Source organism: Leptopilina boulardi, unplaced genomic scaffold (assembly GCF_019393585.1).
Source record: "Leptopilina boulardi isolate dan_hultmark-lab unplaced genomic scaffold, ZJU_Lbou_2.1 LbouV2_305, whole genome shotgun sequence".
Lineage (NCBI taxonomy): Eukaryota > Metazoa > Arthropoda > Insecta > Hymenoptera > Figitidae > Leptopilina > Leptopilina boulardi.
Window position 1 is genome coordinate 179,453 of NW_026137869.1, and position 24,691 is coordinate 204,143.

A 24,691-nucleotide genomic window follows, 5' to 3' on the forward strand; every position below is an offset into this window, starting at 1 on the left:
AGAAAAAAAATGGGAGAAACAAAAAAAAAAAATGGAGAAAGTGTTTCTCTCTTGAACATGGGGAAAAAATGTAAAGATTGTAGGTGGTAGTGTGGCTGATTTATGCCTGCTTGAAAGTCCATTCATGGTATTGGAAAATTGGAGTCCATTCCTGGTTTCCACATCTTCCATATAGCGCAGAGCTCTACTATTCCAACCACCAACTCCTCGTCACTACATGTCTAGGTTTGTCCGGAATGTAAATGGTAATTCTGACACAAGGGCTACATAAATTCATTCCAAAATCTAACCAAAAGAATCACTCATTCCTATGAATTTTTTTTTATTCATACTATATGATTCAAATTTTTTTTTAACACAATAAAATTTCTTTCAATATTAACCAAAAAAATCATTTAACAGAATATTTCTGTAATTGATAGAATTTTCATTTGTCCAAAATTGCAAATTTCCGAAAAAAGACAAAAAGATTTTTGGCGCGATTTTTAAAATCAACCATAATCACAATATGGATAATTTTTTTATTGGTTGATTTTAAAAATCGCACCGAAATTTTTTTTTTTTTTCGGACATTTGCAATTTTGGACAAATGAAAATTTTATCAATTAGAAATTCTGTTAAATAATTTTTTGCGTACAAATTCTAAAAGAATAAAATGAAAATTCTATACAATGAAATTCTACTTAATAAAAATTTATTAAAATGGCTATTGCGTTAAATGAAAATTCGAGCAAATAAAAATTCGAACAAATAAAAATTCTGTGAAGTGAATATTCCCAGATAACACGGAAAACTTGCAGCAAGCTTGCTGCAAGCTTGTCTGAGCATGCGAAATGTCCCACCCAGGGTAAGTTTGCCGTGAAAGCTTGCTGTAAGCTTTCCAGGAAAGGTTGCTGCAATCTTGCCATGAAAGATTGCTACAAGATTGCTGCAAGCATACTAAGAATGATTGCGGCAAGCTTGCCGTGAAAGATTGCTGTAAGCTTGCTACGTAAGGTTGCAGGAGAATTTCAACAAGCTTCTGGAAAGGTTGCTGCAAGCTTGCTGCAATTTTTAAAAAATACATTTTAAATTTAAAAAAAATTATTTGTTTTCTAAATTTGAAAATCCTTGTGACGTTTATTATTTATTAATTATGTCCTGTTTATTTTCATTTGGAAACTTAACGAGAAAATTTTCGAAAAAAAGTTGAGGGGACTGGGAATTGAACCCGGGTTCGACAGACACTAACCAAAAACCCTAACCGAGAACCTACTCCACCAACTATCAGAGAATAAAAAAATCTTACTCTTAACCCTCGACTGTTTTTATGAGTTGAAAAACGGCGGGCTTTTTCAAAATGCTTTTAAATAGAAATTTTGTGTTTTCTATTTTATTTGTTAATTAATCAATGTTATTATTGTTATATTTTATGAAATTTATTTAAAATATAAAAATACTTATTGAAAAGATGAATAAAATTTTTTAAATGTATTAAACATTTGTTAATTTAATTATAATATTTATATATCTTATTATATACTTACTTTATTTATCATTTTAATTTCTAGTATTAATTGCCGTTATTTTTTCAATATACCATAATTTTTAACTAATTAAATTAATTTTTTATATTTTTTTAAAATATTTTTAATTTATTTTTTGGTATTATTTTGTATATAATAAAATATTATAATAAAAATATAATAAATAATTAATAATAACTAAAACAATGATAAAAAATAAATAAAAAATATAATAAAATATAATAAAATCTAATAATAAATAAAATAAAAAAACCAAAAATATAAAATTCAAAAATTAATTAATTATAACAAATAATTTTTTTTTTAAATTTAAAATGTATTTTTTAAAAATTGCAGCAAGCTTGCAGCCACCTTTCCAGAAGCTTGTTGAAATTCTCCTGCAACCTTACGTAGCAAGCTTACAGCAATCTTTCACGGCAAGCTTGCCGCAATCATTCTTAGTATGCTTGCAGCAATCTTTCATGGCAAGATTGCAGCAACCTTTCCTGGAAAGCTTACAGCAAGCTTGCGCGGCAAGTTTCCGTGCTATTTGGGTTTGGTTAAAGATAAAAAATTTTTTAGTATAGAAAATCGGTTTCACAGAAAATTATAAGGTATTAAAATAAGCTGCAACGCTTATTATTTTAATCCAATTTTGCTTTTTTTAATATCAAAATGGATTAAAATAAGCAAAATTAGATTAAAATAATAAGCGTTGCAGCTTATTTTAATGTCTTTTAATTTTCTGTGTTATAATGAAAATTCTGCAAAATAATAATTCAAATAAATCAAATTCGGCTTAATAAAAATTATAAATTGATTATTAAATTTCTAACATTAAGTGAAAATTAGTATTTTTCTTGAAGTACTTCAAAATAAATTTTATATTGAGCAAACAGGTGCGAGTTCTATTTCTTGCAATTAATTATCATGCGAGCATAACTTAAATACGATATAGTCGACTATGGGGACGATATATATATATATATATATGTATATGGTTTATGAGAAGTTAACAATGGAACTGATTTACAGACGAGGTAGCTGTCTCTTGCAGGTAAACTACAGTTGAGCCTACCGTGTGTGTGCGGAGGTTTGAATGACGCGTTCAAGCGATAATTGAAATTAAATCGGGGCCAAAATACGGGCGCAAGGATTAAGCTCCCTATACATATACTATATATATTGCAGAAAATCAGTATATTCTCAAGTGATGCTTGATTTCCAAATACTCCTTGAAACTTTACTCCTGCGTTGGTTTGAGAAATATACTCCAACTGGAAGTCAAGCTCTCGTTTAGAAAATAGGAGTTAGGAGAGACCTTTAAGTCTCCAGTTGCGATCGAGAGAGGAAGAGAGAGAGAGAGAGAGTAGCCTATAGTATTTAGTATAGTGAACTTTCATGTTTGAGAGTATCCCGCAAACTAAATTCAACCCTCCATACCATTTAATTTCCTCTCTCTTGAATAATTACGCACAACTTGCCCCAAGATTTAATATCTAATCTATCAATTATTAACGATTAGAAAAAATTGAATAAATAATAATAGAATTTTTTTTTGATCAGAAAATAAATTTTTTTTCCTAAAAATCACTTTTCCTTTAAAGAATTTTCTGGTATCTATTTTTATTAAAAATTTTGAAATATTACGTAATAAATAAATGTAGTAATAAAAATAATATATTTTCAAAAACATTCCTTAAAAGATTCATAAATAATATATATATAAAAAGAAAATTTATCAGTGAAACTTTACATAATTTTTGAAACGGAAAAAACATTTTCAAAAATTTCATTTAAATTGTAAAAAGAAACTTATTATAAATTCTATTTTAAGAAACTTTGTAAAAGTTGAGAATATAAATTTTCCATTCGAAGGTGAATTTAAGTAATCTAAGAAATACTTAATATGTAAATATGGTACATAATAAAGTAGAAAAATTTCTCCTTTAAATAAAAAAAAAAAAAAAAGATTTTTAAACCGTATTTTAAGTTTAAAAAAAATTTTTTTTTATAAAATATTAAAAATTGTTCTGTCTGACTGAAATACTGTTTTACTACTGATTTAAAGAATTCAAAAAGTTTGACTAAAACTTGACTTTTACTACTGGTACTAAATTTTAAAAACTATGTAAATACACTGAAAAAAATTGTTTGATTAAAATAATCGGTTATACTTGACTATTATCAAATAAATTTTTACTCAAACCAAATGATATTTAATTGAATTAAATAAATTTTATTTGAATCAACAATTTTTATTACTGTAACAAATATCATTTATTTGACTTAAACAATAATTTATTTGATAATAGTCGAGTAACCGATTATTTGAATAAAATAATTTTTTTTCACTGTACACATATTTACTAAAATTAGTATTGTCTGACTAAAAATTGATTTCACTACTGATACTAAAATCACACTCAATTTAAAAATGTCAGTCTGACATTTATAACTTTTTCATGGAAATAAAATTTTTATGGCTGACTGAAACAAACTTTTACTACTGATAGAAAAATTATAAGAATTAAATGCTACATGTCTGACTTAAATGATTTTTACTACTTGTATTCAAATTTTTAGTATTTTTAACTTCTTTTGAGTATAAATGACTTTTACTACTGGTACTAAATTTACTAAACAATGTAAATAAAAAATTTACTAAAAGTTGGTATTGTCTGACTGAAACCAACTTATACTACTGAAAAATTACAAGTATTAAATATTATTTCCAATCTATACGATTCGCGTCTGACCGATACTTTGTTTTACTACTGATTCTACAAACAACCATTAATTGTCTGACTTAAACGTTCTTTTACTACTTTCGACGAAAATTTCAAGTATTATCAAAATTATTCAAACAAAAAAAAAGAGTTTTTCTTGATTTTTGTACTAAATTAACTAAATGCTAATTTGCTAAATTTTGTGAATGTAAAATAGCTTCCAGAATAAATGAATTTTTTCATTTTTTACCACAATTGTAAATTTTAACTAAATGAATAATTTTTATATATAATACAATGAAAACAATTTATTTAATTCAAATAATCGGTTACTTTATTATCAAATAAATATTTCATTGAACCAAATAATTTTTATTTGAATTAAATAAACTTTATTTGAATCAATAACTTCTGTATTTGAAACAAATACGATTTAATAAATAAATAAAAAATATTAATTAAATACACTGAGAAAAAAAATTTAGTGTTTGCAACAAAATTGTTTGTTTCGGCAATTTTGGTTCTTGTAACCAAATTTTGGTTGGCTGAAACAAAGTCGAAGAGTTATCTCAACCAAACATTTGGTTAGGCCAACAAAATTATTTGATTGAACAATTTAAATTCCAACGAAAATTTGATTACGACAACAAAATAATAATAAAAACAGAGGTTCGATCCCAGGCGGAGATGAGATTTTTCAAAGTTCACAAATATTTCAATTGGATAAATATAAATTCAATGTTAAATTGATAATAAGTAAATAATGAAATAAAAAAGATAAAAAGAAAAGAGATAAGGTAGAATAAAATTTTTAATTTTACAAAGAAAACTGTTGGTTTGATCAACCAAACATTTTTGTTGACCTAAGAAAAAAAAATTGATTCAGCTAACCAAACATTTTTGGTATGTCAACAAATAAAATTCAACCAAATTTTTTCGTTGACTCAAACAAATAGTTTGGTTGCTTAAATACCAACAAAATATTTTTGTTGGCCCAACCAAATTTTGGTTGTTCTGACTAAACATTTTTCTCAGTGTAGATATTTATTTGATAGTAGTCACCGATTATTTAAATCAAATAAATTTTTTCAGTGTATTTATTATAAATTAAATAAAATTTATATAACAATTATATTATTTATAAAAATTAATATTTTGTTATATTAAAAATAATTTTCAAATAAGCAAAAAAAAAAAATATATAGAAGACATAAAGTTGAGAAAATATATATTGAGATGGAAGCCAGGGTTGAAAAACATGATCTTATATATAATATACTAACAGGTGAGTATTGCCAAAGGTGTAAAGGCGCAGAGGGATGATGAAGGAAATGACGTTTCGCTTCGAATATGGTTCCCTATTTCCGGATTATGTTTCTAGCATCCGTTCAACATATGGGTGGCTTCCATATATACACACATCTCTATATATATATTCCCTTGAGCTTTTGTTGTATTTATGATTTGTACCACTCGTATGTTGGGTACTTTTATCCGCTATCCTCTATGAATTGACGATATCATCTCTTGGGAAATGGGTGTGAGATGTCGATTTAACCAGAAAATGAAGTAATGCTAAAGAAAGAGAGAGAGAGCGAGAGAGAGAGAGAGAAAAGAGAGAGACAGAAACTCCAGCCATTGCTGGCAATGATACAGAGAGAAGGCACATTGAGAAGATTGGGACGGATGCTGGGCTCTTGCTAAATTCGTTTTCGATCCAGCTCGTCCATCCGAGATCGAGGCGATAACTATATAATAAATGGCAACGAAGATTGGGGCGTAAAGTATAGACCTATATCTATTTTCGATTTCAATGGGAACCCTTCTCACATTAATAATGCCATTTTTTCCTTGAAATGAATACACTAAATATATATCATTTCACCTTTATATTTATATATATATATATATATATATATATAACAGACGTATTCTATTCTTATTTCAATAAAAGTGTTCAAGAAAATAATAATATTCCCTCCTCAAGAAAAAAAATGACAAGAATTTTACCGCAAAAAAAAAAAAATTATCTGCAATTCAATATAATATTGGATTAAAATTGAATTATACTATATAGTGATTTAATTTTTTTTTTAATTGTTTAAATATTTTAAAAGACATTAAAAAATTAACGATATTGAAAGACATAAAAAAAAATGTTTCAATTATATTTATAATTTATTTTGCATTAATTTTCCTATATTTTTATAATAAAATTCTTTAACTGAAAATTTTATTTTATACCTGATGCATTATTTCAATATTCAATTCGAGAAATAAGAATAGATATTGGTTATTAAATTTTCGTTCGATTTCGGTAAATTTAAAAAAAAAATTCTTTTCTTTTTAGAACACCTTTCTCTATATTATTTAAAGATCTCTGCTTCTTAAATTAATAAGGAAAAAGGATATTTAGAAAATTTTACATTAATTTTAAGTTCCTTTTTATAAAAATATAATTTAATTATAAAATTAATTGAATTCGATTGAAATAGGAAATTGAAATTTTTTTTTTTTTAGGAATTTGAGAAAATATATATTAATTAAAAAATACAAATAAAAATAGAATGAATAAAATAAACAAATATAAGTAATTAAATAAATAAAAAAAATAAAAAAAATATATAAAATAAATAAATAAAAGTAAATAAAACAATAATAAATAAATAAAATAATAAATAAAAATTTTAAAAAATTGAATTAAAAATCGTTTTTCTTTTATTGTAAAATATTTAATCAACAAAAAAATAAGTGAAGGGAAATTATTTTTTTTTTTTTTTGTCACTCTCGAGTGGTATATTATTTTATTTAACCAATGAACCTTAAGCTATTTGAAAAGGGATTCCCTTGTCAGTATTTTCTAAATCAAGTAACTTTGCAAATCGCTCTGGGCAGCAATTGTTACTTGACACAAATGCGCTCTCGGGCAAAGTTTTCGAAATCCTTGCTGATTCAATCGATCGAATCTCGCGGCAAAAGGAACTCAATCAGGATTTGACGAAATGGCACTGTGAACGTATTGAAACCCCACAAATGATAAACACACAAACACACACACATATATATTCAAAATACATTCAATTGGTTCTGCCAATTGTATATATTAATTTACACGTATAAAAAAATAATACCCAAATTTTATTAAATGAGAAAAATGGAAAGAAAATTAGAAAAAAAAAATGATTAAACAATTTTGAAAAATCTATTATAAAATTAATAAACTGTTTGGCAAATATTTATGGAAAGAATAAAGAATTTTCTATTTTTCTTTCCTCGCCTCGTTTCGATTTGAAAATAATATATATTTTGCCTCGTGCAAAGTTAATGAAACTAGAAAAGAGAAAAAGCTCTAATTTGTCTTCTTTTTTTCTTTTTTTTTTGTACAGTAAGAATTTACTAATCCTGTATAAGTATGCGAGGGATGAAAGGCTGATCTATGCAAACACTTGAATTCTCCGTGTTTCCATATATACTAATTCACGTGAGATTAAAAAAGAAAAAAAAAGGGGGGGAGGGAGAATGGCGAGTCAGGAGCAATGAATCGGGAACGAAGAAGAAACGCGTCTCGAATTTAATAAGACCAGATCGTTGAGCATCGATTTTCCATTTCACAAAATCGTGACCCTCATAAATTTTTTCTTAAGTCCATGATCAGCGGAGAACTAATTGAAATGAAAATACGTCGTCGCGATAAAGGTATTTGCGCGAAAAATGCGAAAGAGAGAGAGAAAGTCGTTCTTTCGTTAAAAAAAAAAAAAAAGATTCCTCTTTTACGACGACGACAATGAACAAAAAACAAATATTGACTAAAACGATAAAATCAATTGGAAAAGTATAATAATAATAATAATAATACTTTCTATAAATAATTCCTAATTAATTTATAATATTTATAATTAATTAAATTCTAATTAGTAAAAAGAAGTGAAAAAATAGTTTAAAAAAAAGAAAAAAAGAAAACAAAAAATGTAAAAAAATAGAAACAAAAAGTAAATAATTGAAATGTAAGAATTATATAATTAAAAAATAGTCAAAAGTAAAATAAAAATTAATGTAAAGTACACTGAAAAAAGGGTTTTACAACCAAACGTTTGGTTGGTATTTAAACCAAATTTTTTTTATTGAATCAACAAAATTTTGGTTGTCCCAATCAAACTTTAGTTAGGACAACAAAAATCCATTTTTTTCTAATTTTGCCTGTGTCAAACAAATTTTGATTGAGACAATTAAAATTTTGTTGATTCAACAAAAAAATTTTTGTTGCTTAAATACCAACCAAACATTTGGTTAATACCAAACCCTTTTTTCAGTGTAAAGAATAATTCAAAAAAGGAAAATATAAATTTGAAAAAAAAATAATTACAGATAATTTAAAATAGTAAAAATGTAAAAAAATTATAATTTAAAATATTTTCCAATGTAATTCAATGGAGGAATAAATTTTTTTTTTTCTCACAAAAAGATATATTCGTTTAAAATCGAAATGAATTGTCATGACGATGGAAAGAAATGTCTATACGTATGCAGATGATATACATACATTGATTATCGAGAAAGGTAAAATGAATAAATACGTTTCCGCTTCTCTGGAGAGATTGAGATTCCTATATATATATATATTTATAGTGTTCCGGAAACGTTTCCAACGAATCTCATTTAAATAAAGACTAATTTCTATTTCATTGAAAATTTAAATAAATTTTCTTTATCATATTTAATAAAAAAAAAATTATCCTTAAAATTAAAATATAAAAGAATGATTTCATAATCATTGTGTAATCATCTTATTAATTCTCCCCCATTTTTCATTTATGTAAGCTAGTTTCATCTAGTACAGAAAAAAAATATTTTTTTTTTTGGATAAGATAATGAAATATCTCTTTTTTATTTTGAAATTTTATGCCTAAATTTTAATAATTATTTCCAAAAAAAAATTATTACCAAAGCTAAAAAAAAATGGTAAACATAAAAATATCGTTCTTTTTTCTACATTTTTAAAAGTGGTCTTTTTCGATTTCAATCCACAGTAATTGGTATACATTCACCCTCCTATATATGAGACATTTAAATTAAATGGATATCAGTATTTTATGAGGTTTTTTTTTTTATATATAAATGTTACTCTCATTGACGAGAGAGAGAGAGAGATGGAAAAACTGTTGGCGACATTAAGTTCATTAAAAGCTTTCATCATATATCAGTTTCATTAAAATGTACGTATTCAATGATTTGGTTCTCCATTTCAATGCTTCAACAAGTTACACTCTCTGTAACTGACAGATCCATAGAGTGATTCGTCCAAATATGACTAGATGGGTATAACTGAATTGAATTTTGCGTGAAATATGGCATGCTTATTATCTCACACGAAAATATATCAAAATTATATATGCAATCTAGATTTTGGTACTGTTCAATGTTCGCGCCATGTGTTGTCTAAATATCACACCAAAAAGATAATATATCTATCTGTCACACGGCAACTAAGATTTCGCTTTCTCAAAAATAATCTAATTTTCGAATTACACTCAGAAAAAAAATATATGTTTGAACCAAATGTACCATTTTTTTTTTATATTTACCCAATTTTTTGATTAGTTCAAACAAAATTTTTCTTAATTCAAATAAATATTTATTTGATCTAAATGTTTATTTTAATAAATTTTTTGAACAAAGAAAATATTTAATTGAGCTAAATAAACGTTTGGTTTATGCAACCAAATGTTTGGTTAACTGTATATCAATGCATTTATTTTGTTGATTTAACCGCAAAATTTGGTTGCTTCAAACAAATTTTTTTCTGAGTGATATAACATTTTTTTAAATAAATAAACTAAATAATAATTTAATAATTAATTATTAATTTAAATAAATTTAATTAATTTTTGTTAATTAATAATTATTAAATAATAAATTACTATTGTTGAGCAATTATTAATATCTCATTAATTAATAATATTTAGTATATAATTAATTCATTAGCCTGGCGTTTATATAAATAACAGAGACAATAAATGTCTTATTATTTATTCCAGTTAATGAATTAATTAAAAATTTTAATTTTCCAGTTAAATTTATTTGTGTAAGTTATCAATTAATAATTAAAAAATAAATTTTGAAAAAAAATAAAATAAAATAATAATTAATATATAGGAATAATTATATTAATTTTTCAGATAAATTCGGGATGGTCTCTGGGCCCAGAACTATGTGACATGTGGACCAGTAGTGACGTCCTGTGTTGTACAGCTTCAATATTGCATCTAGTGGCTATCGCTGTTGACAGATATTGGGCTGTCACTGATCTCAATTATATACAGGTAATAAATCAGTTTTTCTAATAAAATTCGACATTTCATTTTTGTTGTTACTTAAAGAAATCCATTTTTTATTTTTTTTATCCAGATATATCCCCCTTATTTGATTTCGTTTATATCAAAAAAAAAAAAATAATAATATCAACTTGTCACATTATTACAAAAAATAGAAAAATCTTATTTAAGTGTCAAATTCATTCTATAATAAGCTGACAGTTTTTAATTTATATTTTTTTAATTTGATTTATTGATTCTATTTTATTTATTTATATTTATATTTATATTTATTATTTATTTATTATTTTTATTGTTATATGTATTAATTTAATTATTTTATTTAATAAAGGGATCAAATTGTAAATGCAATTATTCCGTGATTTCGAGAAATCGATTTCACTTTTTTAATTCAATTTTCATCAAATAAATCAAGCAATTAATGAGAATCTATATAATAAAGTTATAATTAAATTACATTTGATATTTGAAAATTTACTTATCACGAAAAAAAAGGGAATTTAAGGAAAAAAAAATTTCAAGTTAATTAAGCGAATAATCTCTGAATTATTTGTAGGATAATTAGACACTCTTATTATTAATTCGAGCGTGTATAATTGATCACTGAATTAGTTTGACGAATTTTCTTTTGAGTGCGCGACACTTTTAATTAAAAGACTACTTCTACTCGCCAAATGGATGGTTTTAATTGAAGCAAAAGGAAATAAAAAAAAAAAAAAAGAATAGCGATAAGTCGCTTCTACAATAACTCTATTACGTCTCAGAGTTGATCCTTAAGAGGATATTTTGTGACAAATTAAAAAATAAATGGCAATAAAATCCTTCAAAAGAAAAGATAATTCTTTTAATTTATAATAAATAAAAGAAGAAAATATTTTATAGAAATTTTCTTAATATAAACTAACTTTGTTTCTATTTTTACTGAAAAAAATTCTTTTATTTGTAAACACGTTTAAATTGTAAATAAATTTAAATAAATAAAATTTTTTTAAATAAATTAAGATTTTACCCCACATAATTCAAAAATTTTTCCAAAAAACAATTTTGTTATGGAATTTTATTTTCTTAAATGGCTGCAAAAAAAAAAAATAAATATTGGAAAGCCGAGATAATATACCGAGCGGAAAAAAAAGAAAATTATTTCGTTTCTTTTTCTTTTAATGTAAGATATAGGGTAGGGGGAGGGGGGGTGAGGTTAGCTATAGCATAAGATCTGCTGGACGAAAAAGAAAAGCAGCGATGCATTTTCTGAACCGTCAACGTTTTCCTGTCTGAGAAAAGCTACTCCTGAGGATTCATGGTTCATAACTCTTTTTGTGGCTCAGAAACTTTTGTTGTTTGCACGTGTTTGCGAATCAGAAAGAGAGCGAAAAAAAAATAGAGAGAAAGGGAGAGATGTAAAAATTCTTTAGAAATTGTTGTCTAGAGATAAAGAAAAGATGTTATGGACTGAGAGTTACTTACCAAAGATTGAAGGCTGCATAGTGAATAAAAAGGTTATTTGCGGCTGGTTTTTCTTCCTGCAAAAAAAAAAAGAAAGAATTATGTATTTTTAAAAGCTTGCATTGAATTTTATTAATTTTTTTTTAAATATAATATTTAATTTTCATACAATTTATTTGAATTATTAATTATAATAAAAATAATGTTAAATTATATACAATATTTAATGAATAGAAAATAATATTAATTTATAACTTTAGTTTCTCAAAGGAAAATAAATTCTATATAAATTTTATTTCTGAGAAAATAATTTTTGAATAAAAACGTGTTTTTCTTTTTTTTTTAAATTAACTTGAAAGAAAGTGTGAAATGAAAATATTGTTTGGGGAATATTCCAATTTGAAAAGAACTAAAATCCTGCCCGACGATAAGTACTTCACAACAGCTGTGGCGAGAATTGCGTCTGTCAGGATTTGTTTTTTATCCGTAGAAAATGTGACGAATTCAGCGAGGCGTAAATTTTCTATTTGGGTCACTGAGATCTCTCAAAATCTCTCGCGCACCTATTTTTTTATATATAAACATTTTCATCTTCGTAAATTAGTTTGATTTTTTGCAAATCAATTATAAAAATATTTAATGTAAAAAAAATTTCAATACAATTATAATATTAGTATTGCAATAATTTTTTTTTTTATTTCATGATTGTTAAAATAATTTTATTGCATATATATATATATATAGAAGAATATTTTAATTCGCGCATAAAGCAGCTCTTAATTGAGCATTAAAACAGTTTAGATTTGGATATAATTCTACTAGACGGAACAGAGGATGATTACTCGACTTTGAATTGATTTAGTCCTAAACTTGATAGATTTATTGCCAAGCTTGAAAGGAAATGGAATCGAATTATGGTGAAACTATTCTCTACCCCTGGACGGATATTAATTTCGCAATAGTTCTGACTGTTCGATTAATAGAGGCAGATCATTCTATGAATTTCTCACAATGTCAATAAAATTAAAGTTTCTTTTTTTTCAAAATTTCTTATTCTACTCGCTCTATAAAAATGGTCATAATTTTTAATCTCATTATTATTATACTAGTAAAATTAAACGCGTGCAAGAGCGTCAAATTGGCTATTTGATTGTTTGTTATAAAGAAATTAAAGATTAATATTATCAATAATAATTTTTTTTTTACATTTGAAAAAAATGTAAATAGAATACATTTTTTAAGTATAAAATGTAGATCTTCTTCAGATCTTCTTCAATTCAATTATTTAAAAAATTTTGAACTAAAATGATTCTTCACTAAATTAATTATTTTTAATAATTTTAATGAAATACATAATAAATTCAATTATATATCAAAATTATTTTTCAATTAAAATTTTTATGAAATTTAACAATTGTTTATAATTTTAAAAAAATATATCCCAATAAAATTGAATTATTTTTTAAAAATTTCAATTCAAAATAAACATTATTACCCGAAATTTTAATTCAAAATCAATTAAAAATCCAATAATTATCCACAATTTTCAATTTAAAATTTAATTATTTACCAAGTTTTCAATTTAAAAATGAAATAAAATTCAATTATTTTCTAAAATTTCTATTTAAAATTAATTATCGAAATTTTCAATCAAAAATGAACTTAAATTAAATTATTATCCAAAATTTCAATTAAAATTCAATTTTTTCTCAAAATTTTCAATTCAAAATGAACTGAAATTCAATTATTTAACATATTTTGAATTAAAATGATTCTTCACTAAATTAATTATTTTTAATAATTTTAATGAAATACATCACAAATTCAATTATATATCAAAATTATTTTTCAATTAAAATTTTTATGAAATTTAACAATTGTTTATAATTTAAAAAAAATATCACAATAAAATTGAATTATTTTTTAAAAATTTCAATTCAAAATAAACATTATTACCCGAAATTTTATTTCAAAATCAATTAAAATTCAATAATTATCAAAAATTTTCAATTTAAAATTTAATTATTTACCAAGTTTTCAATTTAAAAATGAAATAAAATTCAATTATTTTCTAAAATTTCTATTTAAAATTAATTATCGAAATTTTCAATCAAAAATGAACTTAAATTAAATTATTATCCAAAATTTCAATTAAAATTCAATTTTTTCTCAAAATTTTCAATTCAAAATGAACTGAAATTCAATTATTTAACATATTTTGAATTAAAATGATTCTTCACTAAATTAATTATTTTTAATAATTTTAATGAAATACATCACAAATTCAATTATATATCAAAATTATTTTTCAATTAAAATTTTTATGAAATTTAACAATTGTTTATAATTTAAAAAAAAATATCACAATAAAATTGAATTATTTTTTAAAAATTTCAATTCAAAATAAACATTATTACCCGAAATTTTATTTCAAAATCAATTAAAATTCAATAATTATCAAAAATTTTCAATTTAAAATTTAATTATTTACCAAGTTTTCAATTTAAAATGAAATAAAATTCAATTATTTTCTAAAATTTCTATTCAAAATTAATTATCCAAATTTTCAATCAAAAATGAACTTAAATTAAATTATTATCCAAAATTTCAATTAAAATTCAATTATTTCCCAAAATTTTCAATTCAAAATTAACTGAAATTCAATTATTTTCCAATTTAAAAATCAAATAAAATTTAATTATTCTCAAAAATTTGAATTCAAAATTAATTGAATTTTCAATAATTTGAATTTAAAAGCATCTAGAATTTAATTATTTCTAAAATTTTCCATCGAAAATTTTTTTTTTTTTGAAATTTGATATTTTTAATTATAACTCTAAGGAAATTCAATTATTTTTAACTATTTTAATAATATTCTTTGAAATTTCAGCTATCTGAAACCATTTTTCAATTAAATATGATTTTTAAATTTTTGTATTTTGTCCGCATTTTCTAATAAATTAGTGAAATCATCTAAAATTTTAATTAAAAATCACTTAAAGTTTCAATTAATTTCCAAAATATCAATTTTAAATCTTTGAAAATTCAATTACATTTAAAAAAATGTTTTCCAAAAATTGTTTGATAAATTATTTTTAGTTCTGTAAAATTTAATAATTGTTTGAAAATTAACAATATCTTTTGAAATTTAATTATTTCTCAAAATTTCAACTTTAACCCTTCGAAAAGGATTATTATTAAAAAAAATTTTTTATTTAAAAATCTGTAAAATATTTTTGTTAAAATAAAAAACAAATCCACTTTTTTTGGAATATAAATCGACTAAAACGACTTTTTGTGTCTTTAAGTTGATTCGAGGCCTGTGTTTTTATAATTAATATTTAATATGTATTCGTTGGCCCCTGGTACCTTAAAAATTAATTTTTAAAAATAAATTTTTTTCAAATTACTATCTTGTACGAAATTTCCTGTCGCATCTTTTTTCTCATCATAAATTTTTTGTATTTGTATACAATTTTTGAATCAATATACAACTTTAAAAAAAATTTCGTTGATAAACGTTGTGTACTTCAGTTTCGTGAATTGAATTTTCGAATTTGGAATTTTAAAGAAACTTATTCCGAAATTTGAAAACACAATTATACAACTTTGGCAAAAATGAGAAAAAGAATTGTCAAAATTTGACACGTCATAAGATTACTATTCAAAAAAAACACATGAAATCAGAAAAGGCCAACTTCAAGTTAGGACAGAAGGACAGACCAAGCATTTTATTATTATATAATTCTTGTCTGTTATTTATTAATATTTTTATTACTATTATTAGTATAATTTTTGTAATTTTTCTGATTTATGTGTTTTTTTTTTTTTTTTTTTTTTTTTAAGAGCGCAGTTTTATATTTACTTACGATTTTTATATATGATAATTTTATATTAAAAGTAATTTTATTTTGATGTTATAAAGTGATCCGGCAAATTGAATCATGTTCTCGTGTGTACATGCGAGAGAGAAAGGTTCTCGGGCAGTAAATATTTAGTTCATTAACTTTTATATAAAATATCAAAGAAAATTATTTCAATGGTTCTTTGTGAAAATGGCTGTTGAAAACGTTTTTTTTTTTTTTTAACCCACTCCCCCTCCCTTCTCTCCATATACGACGAGATATCAAAAGCAAGAGTTAAACATTTTATGTGCGAAAATTCCACGGTTAAGAAAAATTTCTACTTTTCACAATATAAGCGCACTTTTTTATTTTGGAAAAAAATTTAATAAATTTTCATTCAAGACATTTTTTTTTTAATGTAACCCAGTTTTTTCTAAATAAACTATTTCTACGAATTTAGTTTCCATTTTTTTTATGTAATTTTATTATTTGCTTGAGTTTTATTTTATTTTTTTTTAAATGGATTTGGATTATAATTTTTTCTGTTTATTTTGTTTATGATTAAATAGAAATACTTGAAAAAATACGAGAGAAAAGTTTTTGTTTTTTTTTCCAGTCGAGAAATCCAAGACGTATCGGATTCCTGGTAGTGGCCGTGTGGGTGGTTTCCTTGGGAATCTCATTGGCACCTCAACTCGGCTGGAAGGATCCCGGTTATTTGGATCGCATTGCCGAAGGGAAGTGCCTAATTTCTCAAGATCCAGCTTATCAGGTGAGTAATATATCGTTTAATATTATATACATTTATTTATTGTTGCATAAAAAAATGTAAATATTTTTTCTTCCCTTTTTTTTCAATAAATATTTCCTCAATATAATCGAAAACAATTGAAAGGGAAAAAAATTTTTTTTTTCTATATCTCTTTATGTCGAATAGAATCTTATAAGTTGAAACTATTTTCTCTCACAAGGAATTTTCTGTCCTTCATTGTGAGTCCAAGGTAAATAGTGAAAATTTATACGATGGCTCGTTCCAATAGCCCATTTTCATTCACGGGGTTTTTCTTTAGAATTTTATGACATCTTGTTTATCCCTGTGAAAGCCTTCGTTTTTTTCTCTCTTATTTACGATTTTTTTTTCACAATTGTCTCTCACATTTACTATAATTTTTTAGTTTTTTTTTTACTAATAAAATTTTTAGTCTTAATTTTCTCTAGATTAGTCAATAATACGAAATTTGTAAGCAATTTTTTTTTGGGAGTTAAAAAAGTATTTTAAAACAAAAGAATACATATAGGGTAGGTTTAATTAAACATTAAAGTAATCCTTTTGGTATATTCTAATTACCATAATCAATATACATAATGTTATGTAAATAAGCGAAAAGCCTTTCTGAAACTTAGTTAATTAAGCCCCATCCTATTCTTTGATTTTCTCAATAATTTGAATTTAAAGAAATTAAAAAATAATTAACTATAAAGTTTCATAATAAGTTATTCATAAAACTTATATGAATTTTTTATTAGACATATTGAACATTTTTTTTATCCTTATTATTAATATTAAATATTATTATTAATAATTATAATATTAATAATAATAATTAATATTATTATTAATAATTTTCAAGATATGATACAGTATCGAATTAATTTTTTTTTTTTTTTTTGGCAAAACGCAGCATTGAATTTAAAGTGTCGTCTATTTGAAAAGTTGAATAAAAAAATAACTTGAAGTTTCAACTTTTTGCACAACTTAAAATTCTCGAGGCAAAAAAAAAAAAAAAAAAAAAAAAAAGAAGAGAGAAAGAGAATAAGTTGTGAGAGTAGTAGCTGACATCGAGAAACTCAATAAAAGTAAAGAAACTTTTGATCATGTTTCACGAAGAAGCCCCTTTAGCGTTTAGTGGATTAACCGAGGATAGAGAAGGCCTGATAATCTCGCGCATCAAATGTTAGTTAAGACTTGATCGAATTAGTGTCACGTCATTCATTCGTCCCGGGCCATCAACTTCTTCTCTCGTCAATGTTATCCCCTTTTCCCTCCCCCAACCCGGAACTTGTCTCTTACACTCCCTATCGTCTTTCATCCCATTCATTTTCCACCATCGAGAAAGCACTCTAATCGAGACTAAAGTGAATTTTCCAACCCCGGAAAATCTTTTAAAAAAAATAATTTTTTTTTTCATTCAATATATTATAATATAATATAATAATAATAATAATAATATAAAATATATTTAATTTTAAATATTTTTAATAATAAAAATTGATGTAAAATTAAAAAAAAAAAATGTGGGAGGGATTTGTCATTAATGTATGTATAAATTATGAAAAAAAGAATATTTGTTTTTATCTCTAATATGCAAAAATATTCTTTCGCAAACGAGGTCTAGGTTTCAATTGACGAAACCACTCTCGTACATTTGCATATTTTTAGCGCACTCTCGCCATTATCGTTCATTGACTTACATTTTCTTTTTCTCAAGTGTTCCACTATCGTTTCGCTTTTCTAACCAAAAGCAAAGTTAAATTGACTTTTTTACGGTAACTATAAAACATCCCTTCAGAGAAGAGAATATAAAAGTGTAGATTTAACGATATGTCGTTATTTCTCGTCTCTCTTTTCAAAGTATATATATCTGTTTGTTAAAAATTGTTTTATTCAAAATAAAACTCGATTCCTATATATATATATATATATATATAAATTTATCCCCTTTTATATCTTGCCGACATTTATTTTAAAAATCCATTCTCAATTTACCATAACTATATAGCTCTTGCTATTTTTTAAAATAAAAAAAAAAATGAAACTAAAAATTAATATTAAAAAATTTGTTTTATTTTTATTATTTAAAAAGTAAATTTTTCTCTTCATATAATAAAATAGAAGTTATGAAAATTTTTTTTTTTTTTAATAAAGAATCTGGAAAAATTTTATGTTACAGATTTTTGCCACCTGTGCAACATTCTATGTTCCGCTGTTAGTTATTTTATTTCTCTACTGGAAAATATTTCAGGCAGCACGAAGACGTATTAGAAAAAGGCCTGGAACAACGATACAACCTCCTCGCGAAAGAAGAGGAATTCTTAGGCTCGTTAAAAAAAGGTATATAAAATCAATGTTTAATATAATTATTTTTAAAAAATTTTTAAATAGAAAAAAATTTATTTTGTTTAATAAAAAAAAAAAAAAAAAAAAATTTTTTAATTAATTTTTTCTAAACGAAACAAAAGCGAAAAATCAGTGATAAAATCTACTTTCGGTGAAAAATAAATTAAATTTAATATTTCATTCTATATTGAATTCAATTTCTGAACAATTGCGCCTATTTAAATTTATATAATATATATAAACGAATTTCTATTGAGGTTAAAAGTAATTTTGCCATTTAATGGGTAATTGAAGTTAAAAATTTAATAATAATATTAAAATAATAATAATAATAATAACAAAAGCAAAATGTACCAAATTTAGTAAATTTAACTTTCAATAAAAGCATATATATATATATATATATTATTATTTTCGTCAATTTTTGTATTCTTTTTCTTTATTTACTTTTCACTTCGTATCTGATATTCATTAGCTATCGTAAATTAATTAAATATTAATTAAATTGATAAAACGTTATTTTCAATTAAAATTCGATAGTAGAATTATCAACGATAAAAGCCTTTTAATGAGGACATTTAATTATTTAATGTACATACTCACAGTCTATTTCTAATTAACATTATTCAAAACTATAGAAAAATTTTATTTTTTAACATTTTTCGAATTAATTATATAAATAATTACTTTTTAAATATTTTGTCTTATAAAATAACAAAAATTAAACATTTTTCATTTTAAAATATTTAAAACAAATATTTAGAAATTTTTTTTTTTTTTTAATTTCTTAATTAAAACGTAATTATTTTTTTCTTTGTCGAATGTTTGATGAGTTGAATCATCATTTTTAATTCATATTCAGTGCATTGAAGTCACTTTCAGTAATCTTACGATAAGTCAATTTAAGTTTGCCTTTAGTTATAAAGTAAAACGAACAAATATCATCAGTGAGCGCGAGAAAATTGACGTCAAAGTTTCTGATAGAAATGGAAGTGAACTGTAATAATGGAAAAATTTATCTTTTATATATTTACCACAAATGCACTTGTCGATTTAAAAAAAAAAGAAATTTTTATTTATTCGATATATTTTTTTCTACGGTGACAAATTCTATTTAAAGTGGAAATTAAATAATTATTGTAATTTTTTTGATTTAAATGTCCCAGAAATTGTCAAATTTTAATTTTTCTTATTGGGCATTTGTTTTTTTTTTTTTGTCTAGTCCTAGAGAGGAATGCACTGCCTTTACAATAACACGTGCGATTCCCGATCATTCGTCAGTTTCACCTGAGAAATCGTCCTATAATGGAGCAAATATTCAACAAACATCAACAACAGTGGCAATAACTACAACAACAACAGCAGCAACATTGACGACATTGGCAACAACATCGTTGGCGCCATCGTCAGAGACAACACCTGTCCCAACAATGACGACAACGACAACAACAACAACAACATCGTCAACGAGAAAAACACGCGAGACAATAGAGGCGAAACGTGAGAGAAAAGCCGCAAAAACATTGGCTATTATAACTGGTGCCTTTGTTGCTTGTTGGTTACCATTTTTTTTGGTAACATTGCTTCAAACATTTTTCACATCTTTACAGCTACCACCTGTTGTTTACAGTTTTTTCCTATGGCTTGGCTATTTTAATAGCACTCTAAATCCTGTCATTTATACAATTTTCAGCCCTGAATTTCGACAGGCCTTCAAAAGGATACTCTGTGGTGGTGGACGATTTGTACGCTGATATCGAAAAAAAAAAAACAAATTTTAAAACCCTTATCTTCACATACACTTTACGCTTGGAATCAGTACGAAAATGACTGACTCGATTTAAAAAAAAAAAAAAAAAAACAGTAACATACTTAAAAATGAGACTCGGGGAATATAAACTAAAAAAACGGATAAGTTTTAATTTTCCGCGAAACGAATTTAGAAACTGAATTAAAAAAAAAAATTCAATCTGAAACACTGAAAAAATTGAACTCATGATGATTTTTTAGGGAATAATTTCATGAGTCTGGTAAAAATGTACAGTTTACTCGTAAAAAAAATAAATAAATAAATAAATAATCGAAGGGACTTGTATGAATTTTTGCCAAAATCCAAGTTAATTTCCAAAGGACCCCGCACACGCCACATTGATTTTCGGGCAACATTGATCTGACTAGACAGAAATATTCGACTTTAAACTCCTCCTTCTCACAGAAAGCAAGGTTCTCATTTTCAGACCTAAATTAGCCTTTAAAAACATGATCGAGATTAAATTCGATAAATGATAGAAAGATTCGAAACTCTACCTTCTCACAGAAGTTTATAATGTTCATAAACCGGAAATATCAAGGTGGAAAGTAGAGTGAAAAATTTAAATCTGACTAGACAGAAATATTCGACTTTAAATTCCTCCTTCTCACAGAAAGCAAGGTTCTCATTTTCAGACCTAATTTAGTCTTTAAAAAACATGATCGAGATTAAATTCGATAAATGATAGAAAGATTCGAAACTCTACCTTCTCACAGAAGTTTATAATGATCATAAACCGGAAATATCAAAGCGGAAACTAGACTGAAGAAATTAAATCTGACTAGACAGAAATATTCGACTTTAAACTCCTCCTTCTCACAGAAAGCAAGGTTCTCATTTTCAGACCTAAATTAGCCTTTAAAAACATGATCGAGATTAAATTCGATAAATGATAGAAAGATTCGAAACTCTACCTTCTCACAGAAGTTTATAATGTTCATAAACCGGAAATATCAAGGTGGAAAGTAGAGTGAAAAATTTAAATCTGACTAGACAGAAATATTCGACTTTAAATTCCTCCTTCTCACAGAAAGCAAGGTTCTCATTTTCAGACCTAATTTAGTCTTTAAAAAACATGATCGAGATTAAATTCGATAAATGATAGAAAGATTCGAAACTCTACCTTCTCACAGAAGTTTATAATGATCATAAACCGGAAATATCAAAGCGGAAACTAGACTGAAGAAATTAAATCTGACTAGACAGAAATATTCGACTTTAAACTCCTCCTTCTCACAGAAAGCAAGGTTCTCATTTTCAGACCTAAATTAGCCTTTAAAAACATGATCGAGATTAAATTCGATAAATGATAGAAAGATTCGAAACTCTACCTTCTCACAGAAGTTTATAATGTTCATAAACCGGAAATATCAAGGTGGAAAGTAGAGTGAAAAAAATCAAACCTAACTAGACCGAGAAATATTCGACATTAAACTCCTCCTTCTCACAGAAAGCAAGGTTCTCATTTTTAGACCTAAATTCTAGCCTTTAAAAAAAACACGGAGCTTAAATTCGCCAAATAAAAGAAAGATTGAAACTCCACCTTCTTACAGAAAGCAAGGTTCCATTCGTATATTTCTGATCACTTTTTTTAATTTTGATATTTATATTTTCTGTTTAAAAGATCAAAAACCACAATTCTGCAAAGTTACGAATGGGAGACTTGCTTTCTGTGAGAAGGTAGAGTTTAAATATTAAAATCTTCTGTGAGAAGGTAAGGTTTCGAATTTTTCCATCATTGGTCGAATTTAATATCCATTGGAAAAAAAAGCCTTTCAAAAAAAAAAATAATAATGGAGATTAAATTCCAAAAAAGATTTAAACTCTACCTTCTCACAGAGAGCAATGTTTTATTTGTACATTTTTCAGGCCCGGTCAAAATGGCTGGAATTGAAGTATTTTGTAGCTAAAGTCCTCCCGAACAAAAAATGTTAATAGAAAAATTCGCCAAAATTAATAGTTTTTGAGATAAAAAATAAAAAAGGTGAACGAAATAAAAAAAAATTGAGATTTTAAGTAAAGTAAAGTACCTGAATGTTTTTAAAAAGTTTTAAGCATTCAGAATGTAATTTATTCTCAAGTTAAAGTCAACAGTTTTAGGGACATAAAACTGTCCCGAAACTATCCCACAATTGTCCCAAACGTGTTTAAACAATTAAAAAAATATAATATAAAGTTATTTTTAGGCAATCAAACTATAATATTGTCATTCGGATAGAAAATCTAAGGGACAAGTACAGTTCCTTACATGTTCCAGAAATGTCCCCAAAAAAATATTTTTAGAATATTTAGAAACTATTACAAAAGAGATTTTCAAGTAATCCAATTATAATATATTGTCTAGCAAGCCAAAGGTATAGGGACCAGTACTGTCCCATACTAAAACTCTGTTTTTGATCGTTTCTATAAATACTCTGAAAATATTTTGGGACACTTATGGGACATGTATGGGACTGCCTGTTTTTTTTTAGAAAAAAATTAGTGTTAAAATACTTTTAATTAGAAAATGCTTTATGGGGAAAAAATTTAATTAATTCAAAATTTTCAACTATATAAAACAATGATATTAAATTTAAGAATAAAAATCTCAATTCAATTTTCTTTTTATGGAAATAGATATTAAAAAAGTTTTCATGGATTTTGAGAAATATTCATATTGTGTCCCGAATTTAAACAAAGTGCGACAAAGTCTCGAAATAGTTCCTGCGCAGTTGTTAAACTCAATATTTTTAAAGCGATAAATTTTTTGTAAGACCATTTTCTTTTAGGATAAATTTCAAAAAATCATGAAATTCATATTTTTTCTCAACCATTTCTGCCAAAATATAATTAAAATTATATAGGTAATTTAATTATTAATTTTAAACTCTAATATAAGTAATGTATATAATTTTTTTTTTTTCAAAATGATTTTTTGGATAATGATACATGAGTTGAAATACAATATTTTATATCGAATTTTATTTTTGTTTTGATGAAGAAAAAAAAATGACAAAAATGGTTAAGAAATAATATGTAATTGAAAATGAATTTTCATTTCTAAAAACTTAAATTAAATACTAATCTATAGATGATAAAATCTATTATTTCTTTCCCATTCTATGGAATAAAATTTTTTTACACGTTTCTAAAAAAAAAAAAAAAATATTATCAGTCTAATGATACTTGATTATTATTAGACTGATAAAAATAAGACTGATAAGGAAGATTATGTGTTTCAATCGAAATAATTCTCTAAAACGCTAAATAAAAAAAAAATTATAGATATGTATATCTAAATTACACTATAGGTTCGAATTGAAATATATATTCATAGATGACGTCACCTTAATTCAATTTTTAAAAAATATTATTTCTAAATAGTAAATAATTTTCACTATAAAGAAAATTGTTTTAAAAATTAGGATTTTAATTAGTTACAGTGAAATACATAAATAGAAATATTTTCCATAATTCCATTTTTAAAGTAAATAATTTAATTAATTTTCAATTAATTAAAATTTAATTAAAAATTATTTATAAATGTATTATAAAATTTAATGATTGTTTTATATGCTAAAAGCCACTAATTTTCCAACGATTTGTTAAACATATCACCTATTAAATTATTTATTAAATATATAAATATATAAATATATTTTTGATGTTTTAAATAAAATGTTCTCTCTAATGACATATGTTAAAAAAAAAAGTTATAAAATACTTGAAAGACGTCATTTACGATTTTTCTCAAAACCCATCAAATATGGATGAATTAAAAAAATGTTAAGAGTAAAAAAATTGTAAAAGTTACAAGAAAAAATACATATTTTACCAAAAAAAAAAAATAACTACAATGCTTTTAAGATACTTTTCTTGGACTTTTTGAATAAGAAATCAAAAACTCCATGAAAAGGCACAAAAAAAATT

General features: G+C 24.4%; 1 protein-coding gene and 1 long non-coding RNA gene across 4 annotated transcripts in view; one reads left to right on the plus strand and one right to left on the minus strand.

Annotated features, from left to right (window-relative positions):
* LOC127283051 (5-hydroxytryptamine receptor-like) overlaps positions 1-24,337 on the plus strand; it is a 72,623-nt gene extending 48,286 nt beyond the window's left edge. The window contains exons 5-9 of one of the 3 annotated variants that reach the window (XR_007843293.1): positions 10,411-10,554; positions 16,471-16,626; positions 18,806-18,966; positions 20,195-21,195; positions 21,404-21,707. Coding sequence is in view for 1 of the 3 variants with exons in the window: in XM_051307711.1 (XP_051163668.1) it covers positions 10,411-10,554; positions 16,471-16,626; positions 18,806-18,966; positions 20,195-20,726 (993 nt within the window). In the remaining 2 variants the exon portion in view is untranslated. Of the gene's footprint in view, positions 1-10,410; positions 10,555-16,470; positions 16,627-18,805; positions 18,967-20,194; positions 21,368-21,403; positions 21,708-21,820 lie in introns of those variants that run through there. The other 2 variants (XR_007843294.1, XM_051307711.1) reach the window with 2 other exon arrangements.
* Positions 1-24,691, minus strand: part of LOC127283052 (uncharacterized) — an 80,389-nt gene that overhangs the window by 36,562 nt on the left and 19,136 nt on the right. Inside the window, exon 4 of the long non-coding RNA XR_007843295.1 lies at positions 12,031-12,086. This is a non-coding gene — a long non-coding RNA (uncharacterized LOC127283052). The remainder of the gene's footprint in view (positions 1-12,030; positions 12,087-24,691) is intronic.